The 14772-nt window shown below is 45.6% G+C and overlaps 2 protein-coding genes across 5 annotated transcripts; both read left to right on the top strand.

Annotated features, from left to right (window-relative positions):
- Window positions 1-2853: 2853 nt before the first annotated feature.
- Window positions 2854-6477, top strand: wdr55 (WD repeat domain 55). Its single transcript, XM_010754617.3, has 4 exons — window positions 2854-3656; window positions 4491-4597; window positions 4715-4984; window positions 5632-6477. Exons 1-4 carry the CDS (start codon window positions 3141-3143, stop codon window positions 5969-5971), a joined length of 1233 nt encoding a protein of 410 aa, XP_010752919.2. The 5' UTR covers window positions 2854-3140; the 3' UTR covers window positions 5972-6477.
- Window positions 6478-7330: 853 nt separating this feature from the next.
- On the top strand, window positions 7331-14507 carry psip1b (PC4 and SFRS1 interacting protein 1b). 4 transcript variants are annotated; one of them, XR_002041483.2, is made up of 14 exons: window positions 7331-7482; window positions 9125-9212; window positions 9305-9369; window positions 9455-9590; window positions 9691-10116; window positions 10195-10419; window positions 10621-10669; window positions 10751-11472; window positions 11556-11653; window positions 11724-12588; window positions 13423-13524; window positions 13599-13899; window positions 13972-14113; window positions 14192-14507. XR_002041483.2 is itself a non-coding variant. In XM_019253015.2 (13 exons), exons 2-13 carry the CDS (start codon window positions 9132-9134, stop codon window positions 13989-13991), a joined length of 3087 nt encoding a protein of 1028 aa, XP_019108560.2. In that variant the 5' UTR covers window positions 7331-7482; window positions 9125-9131; the 3' UTR covers window positions 13992-14507. The 4 variants fall into 4 exon arrangements, 3 of the variants coding, with proteins under 3 accessions (XP_019108560.2, XP_019108559.2, XP_010752920.3); XM_019253015.2 differs by having other exon boundaries at window positions 10754-11472; window positions 13972-14507; XM_019253014.2 differs by having other exon boundaries at window positions 13972-14507.
- Window positions 14508-14772: the final 265 nt, after the last annotated feature.

The raw sequence follows: 14772 nt of genomic DNA, 5'->3' as shown, positions 1-14772 counted from the left end.
ATTAAATTAAATTAAATCAAATCAAATCAGATTTTATTTGCCCAAAGTCACAAAGTACATTTGCCTCAGAGGGCTTTACAATCTGTACAAGGAGTGACACCCTCTGTCCTTAGACCCTCGGTTCGAGTGAGGAAAAACTTGCCCACAAAAAACCTTTAACAGGGAAAAAATGTGGAAGAAACCTCAGGAAGATTATTGGAGCAGCCTGATAACAAAGAGTTACAATAGTCCAGCCTTGAAGTAACAAATGCGTGGACTAGTTTTTCTGCATCCGCTTGAGACATGATGCATCTGATTTTGGCGATGTTACGTAAGTGGAAGAATGAAGTCCTCGAAATTTGGTTTATATGGACATTAAAGGACAAATGAACAAACAAAAACAACTCCAAGATTCTTTACAGTGGAGCTGGAAGCCAGGGTGATCCCATCTAAAGTAACTGAATCTCTAGAAAGAGAGTTTCTGTAGTCTTTGGGTCCAATTACAAGAAGTTCAGTTTTGTCTGAATTTAACATCAGAGAATTGTAGGTCATCCAACTTTTTACAACTCACCTGTTCAAATTATAATAAGGCTGCAAGTTCTGCAGATTTACAGAGTTTTACCACAGCGCGTTAGAAACTTCTGGGTGACGTCACATATACCACGGCCGTGTTCATACAGTCTGTGATCGACAGAGAGAAAGAAGAGTTGATTTTAAACGAGTTGAAGTTTTATTTCTGTGTTCAAACCTTTAGCTGAGGTGAATCATCAGTATACTCTATTATACTAAATGATTATATTATTATTATTATACGCTAGTATCTAATCATCAGTATACTACGACGGAGTATTAGGGCCACATTTGAATAAAAAAAATGGAATTAATTGCGAGATTAAAGTCGTTATTAAATATGGCGAGAATTTATTACGAGATTAAAGCCGTTATTAAATATGGCAGCGAGAATGAAGTAGGAGAATAAAGTGGTAAATATTCTATTGTGTAGTTTTAGAGGAGGACACTTGTTAAAATGAGGCCGTGGAGGATTTTGTGGAATTGTCCTTTTGCAGGTTTCACAAACAAGGAGATACTTTATATCTGCGTGTGCTGCTGCTTTAAAGGGCTGGTGCGCGTGCCAGTGTAGATGCAGGTGTAAATGCAACACAGCCACTGTCCAAGCATTACTGATTATATGTTGCAGGTTTATTAGGCTACACACAGCCGACACACGCCATGCACGGACAAAACCCGCGTGGATTCCCCAGCATGTGCCCCTGCGCTGATTCACCCACCTACCTGTGTAGACTGAAACAATGGTCTGAAGAGATACTGCCACCTACCGGCATAAAGGTGCCGCCATATATCCAATCCATACCGGAAAGCCAAAGTGGAAGTAGTTTCAAAATAAAACAAAAAAACGAAAAACAAAATGAAAGATTAAAAACACGCACGTTTACACCACAGTTGTGTGTCTTCCCTTTTTAGAAAAAATCATCAGCAGATGCAATCTGCCCTGCCCTGGACCCGACTGCTGGCAGAAATCATGATGGGCCCTGTTTTAGAACCCCCCTAAAGATCATCAAGGCCAAAAGTGTGATTCAGTTTTATTTTATTATTTCTGCATGTTTAGTGTATTTACCTTGTTGTATTTCTTTGTTTCTACGTAAAGAACATAATAAAACATTTTCTTACAAAAAAGTCCGAGGCAGTTATTAATGTTGCCAGCATGATAGTGTAATGTTGTGTTTAACTATGTTGCTCACGATGGCCCGCTCATCCCTGAAGAACCCTGGTGGGTGAGGAAACGACCAGCAGGACTGATGTCTTTTAGCTACGCTTTCTTACTATGATTTTGAGCAAACAATGTGTGGGTAGTCTGTCCTGTGTTTAATGAAGCATCCTCTGGTGGCAGGTGGGCCATAGACAGGAAAGACAGGGAGATCATGCCAGCTTCCTGCAAAACAAGATCAGGGCAATACCGTCCTTACGCGGTATTACCCACCAATGATTATGGTTTTTCAGTTCTAGTATGGAATGTGTCAGTATCGCCTACAAAACACACAAACATTGTTATTCACGTTTAGCCTAATAACTATATTAATATTTACAATCAATATTAATTATATCGATGAAACATTACATTAAATTATATTTACCATATAGGCTACTAATGTGATAGTATCTATTTAAGTTGAGAATTCCATCACCACACAAACATAATTCACATTTGTATTCACAATGTTGATATTGAAGGTAAATCAATGAACGTTAACGTGTAAGCAATATTACTGTTGGATAAACATCTGAATTCACACAAATGCACGGGATTGTGTTATGTGTAAACTATACAGTCTGTGGTGTAAACGTGTGTTTTTAAGCTTTATTTTATTTGTTTATTTTTTTATTCATTATTCCCCTTTTACCTTCTTAACTTTTTATTTATTTATTATTCTTTTTATTTTATTTATATTTATTTAAGTGTATTTATTATTCTTTTAATTTAGAATAACTTTTAGTTATTATTCCTATTTACCTTTTTATTTATTTATTTGTATTTTTTTTATTTAGGTGTATTTATTATTTTTGTATTTATTGTTTATTCATTATTCCCTTTTACCTTCCTTGACCTTTTTATTTATTTTTATTATTTTATTTATTTATTTTTATTCATTCTTTTATATATTTTGGTGTATTTATTATTTGTTTTAATTATAATAATTTTTAGTTATTCCTTTTTACCTTCTTATTTATTTATTTATTTCTCTTTTTTATTTACATTTAAAATCTGCTGTGAAAATGATTTTTCTTCATATGGATAAAATAAAAAATGTATTTAAAATGATGAATAAACAACGTGACTCGCTCAGGTTGAGTCATTTATTTTAGAAGCTTCTCGTCTTTCATAATTAATAATTAATACAGGTGTTTATGTAAATTATGATTATGACCTGTAGGTGGACATTATTCACACAAACATGGGGATCTAGGACAATTTGTCAGTTTGTAGTTTTATCGTGGTGTCGTTGTCATGGTTACGCGCTCGCAGTGACGTCAGTTTGTAGTTTTATGGTGTTGTTGTTGTAGTGACAGTCCTCCGCCGCAGGGGCGCTGTGCTCTCTGTGCGCCCCCTTTATTCAGCGCAGAAGAAGAAGGAGAGCGACAGCATGGCAGCCTCCACAGACCACGCGGACCTGTCCACGGGGACCGATCCACAGACTGCAGAGTCCACCACAGGCTGTCCGGACCCGGACCCGGAGCAGGCAGCTCAGGACCCGGATGGGGATGAAGACGAGCCGCCCGGGCCGAGGATCCGAGACACCCCGCAGGACATCCGGCTGGAAGCGATCGCCAACACGGTGGCTCTCCACCCGAGCAGGGACGTCCTGGTGTGCGGGGACGTGGACGGGGACGTGTACGCTTACTCCTACTCGTGCACGGAGGGGGAGAACCGGGAGCTGTGGTCGTCCGGACACCACATGAAGTCCTGCCGCCAGGTGCGCTTCTCCGCGGACGGACTGAAGCTGTTCAGCGTGTCCCGGGACAAGGCGGTCCACCAGCTGGACGCGGAGCGGGGACAGCTGGTCACGAGGATCCGCGGGGCGCACGGTGCTCCAATCAACAGCCTGCTGCTGGTGGACGAAAACATCCTGGCGACCGGGGACGACGGAGGAACCCTCAAGGTTCGGACTGTGTTCGTATTGAGTCCACATTGATGGTCAGACCTGAGCCAAGCATACCAAAGAGGGCTAAAGTGGTCTGTTGATGGTCTAACCCGGTCTTTAAATGGTCTGAGATGGTTTGGTCCATCACAGTCCAAGTTGGTATTTTAATGGTCCCGGAACTCTGGTCTTAATGCTCCTAAATGGTCCAAGATAAGTCTGTTCATGGTCTCCAAATGGACCCAGGTGGTCTTTTGGCAGATCACCCTCATCTAATGGTCCAAGTTGATGTTTTAATGATGGTTTCTAGTCTAAAATAGTCCAGGAGGATCTCTTGTTGGTGTAAACATAAGATGAAAGGGCCAGAATGGTCTTTTGATAGACGTTAGATGGTTCTAGCTGGTGTTGTGATGGTCTGAGATGGTTTCTTAATGCTTTTTATTGGTCCAAGACAGTCTTTTGATGGGCTAATCAGGTCTTTAAATGGACCAAGCAGAAGTTGTGAAGGCTCCTGATGGTTTTTAACAGTCCATCACAGTCCAAGTTGGTCTTTTGATGGTCTAATCTGGTCTTTAAATAGTTCTGGCTGATGTTGTGATGGTCTGAGATGGTTTCTTAATAGTCCACCATGGCATACGTCACGCCATGTAACTTTTTGTTGGACAGTCAGTATCATCACCTCTACTTTGACAGTCCAAGCTGGTTTGTCAATGATCTACGATTATGTTTTAGTGATCCAAAATGTTCTTTTGATGGTCTAAGCTGGAGCAACTGGACTTAGGATTGTAGATCTGTGAAGACACTTCACCTCTGAACTCGTCTTAAAGTCCAAACTTGTGTTTTGATGATCTTAAGGTGTGGGACATGAGGAAAGGGACAGCCATCATGGATCTGAAACACCATGAGGATTACATCAGTGACATCGCCGTGGACCGGGCCAAGAGGATCCTACTTACTGCCAGGTAATAATAATGATAATGAACCCAAAAAAACAGTTTATGGTGGTCTGCCTAGATCTTGAACAAGTGTCCATGAACGTTTAAAAATGTCTTCTTCTCATTTGCTCTAATCTAATACAGTGGCGATGGTACCATGGGCGTCTTCAACATCAAGAGGCGGAGGTTCGAGCTGCTGTCGGAGTACCAGAGTGGCGATCTAACGTCGGTGGCGCTGATGAAACGTGGCAAGAAGGTGGTTTGCGGCTCCAGCGAGGGGACCATCTACATCTTCAACTGGAACGGCTTTGGAGCCACCAGTGACCGCTTCGCCATCAAAGCAGAGTCGGTGGAATGCATCGCCCCCGTCACCGACAACATCATGTGCACCGCCTCCATGGATGGGTACATTCGGTGAGTTGGTTGACCGACGTGACCACTTGATCCATGCTGGTGTTTTAATGGCCTAAAATGTTCTTATGGTGGTCTAGACTGGTCTTCAAATGGCCCTAGCTGGCAGTTTTTGAAAGTATCCAATATGTCACACCATTCAGTTATTTGCTGCATCATTGCATTGGGTCTAACTTGAACAATGCTGGAATTTGAATTGCTCAGGTTGGTGTTTTGATGGTCCAAGCTGGTATGCCAATGGTCTATAATGTTCTAAGCTGGTATTCAAATTCTAAAATCTGACATTTTTATAGTCTAAGGTGGTTTCTTAAAGACCCAAGATGGTCTTAAAATGGTCTAAGCACATCATACAAAATAAAATGGTGTTTTGATGGTCTAATCTGGTCTTAAAGTGGTCTAAGCAGGTCTTTAAATGGTCCAAGCTTACGTTGTGATGGTCTGAGATGGTTTCTTAATGGTCCAAAATGGTCTGCCAAGTACCAAATTTGTTTTTGTTGGACAAATCAGTAGAGGTCACCACTGCATTGGGTCCTTACCCCAGTCAGCCCTAATTTGTTGCCCTTTAGTTAGCCCAGGACCACCATATATTTGATGTTAAGCATTGCACATGTTATAATGTAATAGTAAAGTTATGTCATATCCTCTACCAGAGCTGTCAACCTCCTTCCCAACCGGGTCATTGGCTGCATCGGACAGCACGTCGGCGAACCCATCGAAGAGCTCGCCACGTCCTGGGACTCCCGCTTCCTCGCGAGCAGCGCCCACGACCAGCTCATCAAGTTCTGGGACATTTCCAGTTTACCCAACACGACCGTCAACGAATACCGCAAGAGGAAGAAGAAAGATGGCCGAATGAAGTCTCTCACCAAGAAAGCTCACGGAGACAACGACTTCTTCTCAGGACTCGTAGAGGAAACGGAGAAGAAGGAGGATGAAGACGAGGAGGAGGGGGAAGACGATGACAGCGACAGTGACAGCGGCAGCGACTAAAAAAAAATGTTGTCACGGTGCCTTCAGACATTTTTAGTCCTAAATAGGTGAATGGACATGTCTGCTGTTGGTTGGAGGCTTTCATACAAAGCGCATCACGATGTCCGGAGTTTCTACGGTAGCATGAACGGCAGATATTAGCTCCTGGCAGTGCTGGTGCCTCATTTCGGATATGACTTTGACCGAGAACCAAGCCACCGCTGGTGACTGTGTAAATATATAGGAATATCAGGCCAACATATCCTTGAGAAATATTCATTCAAGGGCCTACTGACTGTTAAAGAGCACTAAAATAAGGGTATTAAGCCTAGACACTTTTTTGGTACAGACCAAAAACTGTTAAAAAGTTGGATTTGTAATCTTATTTATGTATTCGTACATCGATCAGATGATTAGAAATCTGAAATCTTTTGCATATTTTGGGGATGTTTTCCTTTTTAGGCAAAGTTCTTGTGAATGCTGTGGTTGTATTGAATTAAAAAAACACTTGTTTGTTTTACTCCTGATCTGCAGTCTGGAGCCACCATTGTAGTGTTTTTTAATATATATATCTATTATATATAGTAATAGATATATATATTATATATATATATATATATATAAGTAGATATATATATATATGGTTATATATGATATATATATCTGGTTTACATGTATATAATGTATAGTATATCTATAATATATCTTATATTATCTATCCTCTCCTCTCTCCTTTGTTAGGAGTGATCATGCATATATCGCGACTCTCCTTTTTGGTACTAGACTCTAGCCATCACACGCCTCATTGAGCGAGTTGGTCCGTTGCTGCGACTCGTTGTCCCGCCATATGGATGTGGCAGATCTGCCCGTAAACTAAAACAAGCAGGGCCGGTTTTAGCTAGTAGGCAATGTGGGCGACCGTGCAGGGCGCAGTCTCCGTGAGGGCTTAAGTTAATGCCTCTTATACACCCGTTCACACACCACACACAATATATCTGGGAAACAAAGCTCCTTTGCCACATCCAAAATGGCGGCCGCCGCCGGAAGTAAACAAAACCGCGTTAATGCGTTAATTTTTTAACGCGTTAATTCTTTAAAATAATCGACAAAATTAACGCGTTAATTAACGCGTTAATTAACGCGTTAATTTTGACAGCACTAATATAATAATATGTGTGGTGTATATATATATATATATATATATATATATTATTATAGATATATTATATATATATTGGTGTGTGTGTGTGTGTGTGTGTGTGTGTGTGTGTGTGTGTGTGTGTGTGTACATATATGTACAAATCAAGTTTTTACTACAATTCACACTGGATTAAAGGTCCAGTATGTAATATCCCTCCCCTCTCTCCATGAGGTGGTACAGTCCAACGGCCGGCGGGAAAGCGTTAAGCGTCACGTGAGAGGAGCTCATCCGCCAACATGGCGACGGGCAGGCAGACGTAGCTTAGTAACGAGAAGTTTCCTGTCGAACCGACGACGAGTTCATCCACGTTACGTGACCGGACAGTCTGTCGGTAAGTCAACAAAGGTGTTTTACGTCCCGTTAACGTCACAGGCGGGAAAATTAAGAACGAACGCGGAGCTCAGATGTGACGTGTTAGCAGAGCTAGCCGAGGTTAGCTTCAGTGCTAACGTGTGTTTGTAAACAATGAGTCAGCACGCGGCGGGAAACGAAACCAGAGACGCGGACTATGACTCAGCGATTTAAGAAGCTGTGTGTGTGTGTGTGTGTGTGTGTGTGTGTGTGTGTGTGACACAAAGTGATGGGATGCACCAAAATGAACATTTTCGGCCGAAACCGAATAAAAATTAAATGGTTGGCCGAATACCGAAACCGAATATGAAATGCGGTTGTTAAATTTTTTTACTATTTTTTTTTTTTTACTATTGCATAAATAGCCTAGAATAAATTTGTAGACATGTTTTTTCAAAGAAAGTAAATGTTTATTTAATATCCTTCAAATATTCCAGTAGAATTTCCAGTTAGTATATAATTATTATTTCATTTATACTGTTAGAAAGCCCATGTTGTTTTAATCACTGTTAATTTGTTCTTGAAAGAAATACTATTTAGTTTTATTATGTTTCAGGTGAATTTCCGTTTTTCCCACGTTCATGAACGCATCATAGTCATTCCGACGGTCTTTGAACGCACCTCGCATGTGAGACGCCGTAGTTTAGGGAGAAGTTTATAGCTTCGCCGTTGTCTCTCCGGCTGTGTTCTGTCCGTTGTCTCTCCGGCTGTGTTCTGTCCGTTGTCTCTACGGCTGCGTTGTGTCTGTTGTCTCTCCGGCTGTGTTCTGTCCTTTGTCTCTACGGCTGCGTTGTGTCTGTTGTCTCTCCGGCTGCGTTCTGTCCGTTGTCTCTCCGGCTGCGTTCTGTCCTTTGTCTCTCCGGCTGCGTTCTGTCTGTTGTCTCTCCGGCTGCGTTCTGTCCGTTGTCTCTCCGGCTGCGTTCTGTCCGTTGTCTCTCCGGCTGCGTTCTGTCCGTTGTCTCTCCGGCTGCGTTCTGTCCGTTGTCTCTCCGGCTGTGTTCTGTCCGTTGTCTCTCCGGCTGCGTTCTGTCCGTTGTCTCTCCGGCTGCGTTCTGTCCGTTGTCTCTCCGGCTGCGTTCTGTCCGTTGTCTCTCCGGCTGCGTTCTGTCCGTTGTCTCTCCGGCTGCGTTCTGTCCGTTGTCTCTCCGGCTGCGTTCTGTCCGTTGTCTCTCCGGCTGCGTTCTGTCCGTTGTCTCTCCGGCTGCGTTCTGTCCGTTGTCTCTCCGGCTGCGTTCTGTCTGTTGTCTCTCCGGCTGCGTTCTGTCCGTTGTCTCTCCGGCTGCGTTCTGTCCGTTGTCTCTCCGGCTGCGTTCTGTCCGTTGTCTCTCCGGCTGCGTTCTGTCCGTTGTCTCTCCGGCTGCGTTCTGTCCGTTGTCTCTCCGGCTGCGTTCTGTCTGTTGTCTCTCCGGCTGCGTTCTGTCCGTTGTCTCTCCGGCTGCGTTCTGTCCGTTGTCTCTCCGGCTGCGCTCTGTCCGTTGTCTCTCCGGCTGCGTTCTGTCCGTTGTCTCTCCGGCTGCGTTCTGTCCGTTGTCTCTCCGGCTGCGTTCTGTCCGTTGTCTCTCAGGCTGCGTTCTGTCCGTTGTCTCTCAGGCTGTGTTCTGTGTTCTCGTCCCTCTCTGAAGCAGCAGGATGCCAGGGAAGACGGGTGACTTCAAACCAGGAGACCTGGTGTTTGCCAAGATGAAGGGCTTCCCTCACTGGCCTGCCAGGGTACACACACACACACACACACACACACGTCCTTCATATATTTCTGTGCTGTGATTGGTCATTAACACTCTTGTGTGTGTATGTGTGTTCAGGTGTGTAAGTCGGAAGACAAATACAAGAAGCGTGTCCCAGTCTTCTTCTTCGGGACTCATCAGATGTACGTACACGCAGCTGCCCATCACTTCCTCAGATAACCCATCGATTGATTTCTTCCTTCTTTCCTTCCTTCCTTCCTTCCTCAGAGGTAACCTCCCTCTGGAAAACGTCGTCCCTTACATCGGCAACAAGATGAAGTACGGCAGCGGCGTTCGGATCAAAGGCTTCACCGAGGGCATGTGGGAGATCCAGAACACGCCGGGAGTCTGCAGCAAACTCAAAGTCAGTGTAATTATTGGTGTTGTTACTTTTGTTTTTGTTGTCTGTGTGTTCCACAGATGTTTGGTTCTAACAGCTGTTCTCTGTTCTGTTGTGTCCTCAGATACCGACACCTCCGACACCGTCACCTGCCAAACAGTCTAAAGCTACACCTTCTAAACCGACCTCTGCCTCTAAAGCTACACCTTCTAAACAGGCGACGAACGACAAACTGAAAACTGCCCCGACTAAACCAGTTCTCAGTAAATCTGCCCCCGCAAAGTCCGACAGTAAAACAGCTGCCGGCAGAAGTGCTGGGAGTAAAAAGGAAAGCGCCACCAACACTGCCGCCGTGGCTAGAACTCCGACAAGAGCTTCGTTAAGATCTGCTCCGGACTCCAGACAGACTCCCGAACAGGCTTTGGCTTCGAAAGATGCCACGGCTGCAGACGTGTCCGACATGGCTGTGAATACACGAAGCAGGAAGGCAGCTGCAGGAGAACGAGCTGAAAATAATGTTGTTGCGACTCCTGCAGAGAATAAGAAGGAGGTACGATGGTTTAAAAGATTTTGAACTTCTTCGATTCACGCGGTAAACATAAATGTATTTTTCTTTTTGTCTTCACAGACGGTGGCAAAAGTGACGAAGCCAAAAACTCCCTCCAAATCCTCTGAAAGTGTTCCTGACAAACCTGCAGTTGAAGCAACAAGTAAAGTTACGGCTGAGAAGAAAACTCGGAGCGCCACAGAAGCTCCGGCAAAGACGACGGACTCCAAACCAGCTTCAACCCGTACAGACACTGAGGAGGCTGCACGTCCTGTGACGACCAGGAGCAGAGGAGCAGAGCCCAAGGTAACCTCCAGACCAGCAGACAGCAGCTTTACAGTGAATCCTCAACCAGCACGGTGTGAATGTGAGAAGTTGTTTTCTGAGATAAACAGGAGGTGGCGCCAATTCTCCATCCAGACAGAAGAAGAAGGAGAGAGCTGGAGGAGATGAGGAGGTCGCCCTGCTGCAACACTTCAATAAACTTTTGTTGTTTTGTTTCATCAGGTCGATGCTGAGCAGCAGAAGAATCAAACTCCTGCTGCTCCTCCTTCAGGTAACCAACACAAACACATCTAACTCTCTTAGGATAAACATTAGAAGCTGTCTGAGGTTTAAAACATGGTTTCTCCTCCAGCAGTCAACAAAAAGAAGACGACACAAACATCCAAGAGCGACAGAGGAAAGAAAGACGAGGAGGAGAAGACGACACAAACGTCCAAGAGCGACAGAGGAAAGAAAGACGAGGAGGAGAAGACGCAGGAAGAAAAGGACACGAAAGATTCATCAGAGAGCCGAGGAGTGAAGAGGAGGAGAGACGAGAAGGACGGTGGTGAAGGAAAGAAAGAAGTGATGGTGAAAGAGAAGATGTCAGAGAGGAGAACAAAAAAGGAAGAGGAGAAAGAGGAGGTGAAGTACAGGAAAACAAAGCGAGATGAAGGTGTGGACGAAAAGAAAGAAGTAACGATGAAGGAGAAGACAGAAGAAAAGTCATCGGCAGAGAGCCGAGGGATGAAGACGAGGAGATCAGAGAAGGAGGAGGAGGAGAAGATGACCACGAAAGACAACGACGAAGAAAAGGAGGAGAGGACGAGGAGAGAAACGAGGTCAGAGAGCGAAGGAAGAAAAAGAGCGAGAGAAAAGGAGGCGCAGCTGACGCCAAAGAAGGACGACAGAGAGGAGAGCCGAGGAACGAAGAGGAGGAGGGAAGAGGAGGAGAAAACTGAAGGGATGAAGACGAGGAGAGCGGAGGAAGAGAAGAAGACGAAGGATGCTGGTGAGGAAGGAAAGGAGGAGACCAAAGAGAAGACGAACGAGGACGAGAAGGAGAAAGGAGGCAGCTCTGTGGACGCAGAGGAGGTAAAATGTTCAGCTGTACTCTGTGACCGAGCTCAGCCCGTCACTTTAAAACATTCAAGAGATTTTCTGTTTGTCCCGTGCAGCGACAGCGCCACCTGGCAGCCAAGAGGGAGAGTTTGTTTAGATCTTTAAGAGGTCTGCTGAAGGCCGAGAGAGGAGCGCCGAGGAGGGAGGCCACGAAGTAAGAAACACACACGCACACTGTCTGTTAACGTGTACAAGAGAGTTAACGCCAACGTCTGTCTCATCAGGAAACCCGGAGACCGACTCAAGAAGAAGGTCGCCACGGCGATCAGCAAGAAGTCGGCCGTGAAAGCCTTCAGAGACACGACAGAGGTGAAACAGAAAGAGGGAGAGAAGGCAGAGGGGAAGCTGTCCGGACAAAAGAAGGAGGTGAAGAAGGAGGAACTGAAGAGTACAACTACAGATGAAAAGGAGGGCGGGCAGTCCAACAAAGACGAGATGAAGAATGAGAGGAAAATCATCGGAAAGATTGTGAAGGCCGGACATGGAACGAAGGTTCAGGTCAAGACGATAATGGGAGGAACGATGGGAGGAGCAGACGAGGAGGAGGAGGAGAAGAAGAAAGAGAAGGCGAGGAGAGAAGAAGAGGCGAAGAAAAACGGTTCAGACAGTGAGAAAAGAGGTGAAGACAGAAAGACGGTGGAGAGGAAGTCTGAAAGAACGAGAGCAGCAACGACGGAGGACAAAAAGAACAAGGAGGCGACGCTGAAGAAGAACGAAGAGGAGCAGAAAAAGCCGCAAGAGAAGAAGAACGAGAGCGAAGCAGTGGAAAAAAAGACGAGAGAGCAGAAGAAGAGTGAAAAAGCTGAGCGGGAGGAGAAGGATGACGACGCCACGGCAGAACACACAAACACACCACAGAAGAAGAGCGACACAGCCACGACAGAAAGTGGCGAGACGTCACAGGCCGAGTCAAAACCTGAAGAAGAAGAAGAGGAGAAGACGAGCGCAGAAGAAGACAGCAAAGCGGCGAGCGACTCGTCAGATGGAGGGAAGGTGGAGCAGCAGAAGAGCTCCACCATGACGCTGACGGACTCGACTCTGCACAGGATCCACGGAGACATCCGGATCTCTCTGAAGTCGGACCACCCCGTAAGACAGACCTGTCTGTGAAGCTACGGGACCCAACGCGTTAGCCTGTTAGCCCCTTTTAGCCCCCGTTAGCCTGTTAGCTCCTTTTAGCTCCCGTTAGCCTGTTAGCTCCTTTTAGCTCTTGTTAGACTGTTAGCTCCATTTAGCTCCCGTTACCCCTGTTAGCCCCTTTTAGCTCCCGTTAGCCCCTTTTAGCTCCCATTAGCCTGTTAGCTCCTTTTAGCTCCCGTTATTCCCTTTTAGCTCCCGTTAGCCTGTTAGCCCCTTTTAGCTCCCGTTAGCCTCTTTCTGCTCCTTTTAGCTCCTGTTAGCCTGTTAGCTCCTTTTAGCTCCCGTTAGCTTGTTAGCTCCTTTTAGCTTCTACCTCCTTTTAGCTCCTACCTCCTTTTAGCTCCTTTTAGCTCCTTATAGCCCCCGTTAGCCCCTTTTAGCTCCTTATAGCCCCCGTTAGCCTCTTTTAGCTCCTACCTCCTTTTAGCCCCTTTTAGCTTCTACCTCCTTTTAGCCCCTTTTAGCTCCTTCCCCCCGTTAGCCCCTTTTAGCTCCTACCTCCTTTAGCCCCTTTTAGCCCCGACCTCCTTTTAGCTCTTTGTTTTTGTCTTTGGGTTAGAGTTACAGGCTCTGACACACAAAACAAGTTAGCGACTAGCTCATGAACGTCGGTCAAATTAAAGGTTTGACCTGATAATGGCCCTAACTGTAAATCCTTCTTTGGATGAAAATCAGCTTGATTCAGATTCAGATTTAGTTTTTGTGTCTCTGAGAACAATCTGTGGAATAATCTGGGACGATTTGTCGATTCCTGAACGTCTGAAACGTGTTTGTGTGTTTCAGGACATCGGTAAGTGTGTGAGGGCGTTGGATCAGCTCGGCATGGTTTACGTGACGTCCAAACACGTGCAGAGACACAGCGAGCTCGTCTCCACGCTGAGGAAGGTACGACACACTAATTAAAGTTAACGAGGAGCTGCTGACGAACGTCTGCTAACGCGTTTTATTTTCTCGTGCAGCTGCGTTACTACAGAGCCAACCAGGCCATCATGGACAAGGCGTCCATGCTGTACAACCGCTTCAAGAACACCTTCCTGGTGGGGGAGGGCGAGGAGGTGGTGAGCGCCTCCTTCCTGCGCTCCCTGCTGGAGGAGAAGGAGAGGGAGGAGGCGCAGCGGGCGGAGCGCTGCAGGGAGCAGTTGGTGAGGGACGAGCTGCTGCAGGAGGTGAAGAGACTCATGGTCCAGGTGAAGGGGCGGAGGAGGACTGATGGTGGAGAGGTGGAGGCGACGGGAGGAGAGGAGGCGCAGCTAACGGACGGTAAATCTCTAAAACAAGACCTAAAGTCCTGTGAATAGATCTGTCATGTGACCTGTGACCTGTTCATTGCAGCTCCAGTGGACTCTTCCTGAAGCAGCTCGGACCGAACCAACTCTAACGTGGGGAGGGGTGTCACCTCCTGTGACGTCGCAGCTCATTATTTATTCATACTGTAAATGAAAGGTGGCGTTGTGTTTGAGTTCCACCTGAGCAGGTGCAGTGTTCACAGTGATACATTCATACTGACGTCATTTTTACCTGAGCATTAATCCAATGTTACCTGTTTTTTAAGCTAAAACTGAAGCACGGATGGAAGAACGTAACGTCAGACTACCTCTGTCCTCCGTCACAAGGAGACGAGACGCTCCGTCCAGCCGCTGTGAACTGGTTACTGTCCCCGCTCTTTGTTCCAGGTCATGTTGAAGCTGCAGTAAAGCATTAAACTTACAAAGAAGTGTTTCTGTACAGCAACATATTTTATACTGTTTTATTGTGTTTGTACTCTGTTATGTGGTTTGAAGAGCTTGAACAAGTAGATCGACTGACAGCATGCGATAAAAACATACACTGAGAATGTATGAATAATTAAAACTCACATTTTATTCTAACTGTGTCTTTCTGTCTTAAAAACAACCTGCAAAGTTTTCTTACAGGAGAGTTTATAAACCAGATAGACAGTCTGCGGGGACGTCACAGAGACTACGTCCAGGTTTTAGACAGTCTGCGGGGACGTCAAGGAGACTACGTCCAGGTTTTAGACAGTCTGCGGGGACGTCACGGAGACTACGTCCAGGTTTTAGTCAGTCTGCGGGGATGTGACGGAGACCACGTCCAGGTTTTAGACAGTCTGAGGGGACCGTCACGGGGAGGACC

This window comes from Larimichthys crocea, unplaced genomic scaffold, assembly GCF_000972845.2.
Source record: "Larimichthys crocea isolate SSNF unplaced genomic scaffold, L_crocea_2.0 scaffold385, whole genome shotgun sequence".
NCBI lineage: Eukaryota > Metazoa > Chordata > Actinopteri > Sciaenidae > Larimichthys > Larimichthys crocea.
Note: the sequence above shows the minus strand (reverse complement) of the source record. Positions and strands in the feature narration are given on the sequence as shown.

Coding starts and splice junctions, on each gene's coding strand:
- wdr55 (XM_010754617.3), top strand. CDS start 3,141: ATGGCAGCCTCCACAGACCACGCGGACCTGTCCACGGGGACCGATCCA. Junction 3,657..4,490: donor ACGACGGAGGAACCCTCAAG/GTTCGGACTGTG, acceptor GATGATCTTAAG/GTGTGGGACATGAGGAAAGG. Junction 4,985..5,631: donor TCCATGGATGGGTACATTCG/GTGAGTTGGTTG, acceptor ATCCTCTACCAG/AGCTGTCAACCTCCTTCCCA.
- psip1b (XM_019253014.2), top strand. CDS start 9,132: ATGCCAGGGAAGACGGGTGACTTCAAACCAGGAGACCTGGTGTTTGCC. Junction 9,213..9,304: donor TCCCTCACTGGCCTGCCAGG/GTACACACACAC, acceptor ATGTGTGTTCAG/GTGTGTAAGTCGGAAGACAA. Junction 13,525..13,598: donor TCGTCTCCACGCTGAGGAAG/GTACGACACACT, acceptor TTTCTCGTGCAG/CTGCGTTACTACAGAGCCAA.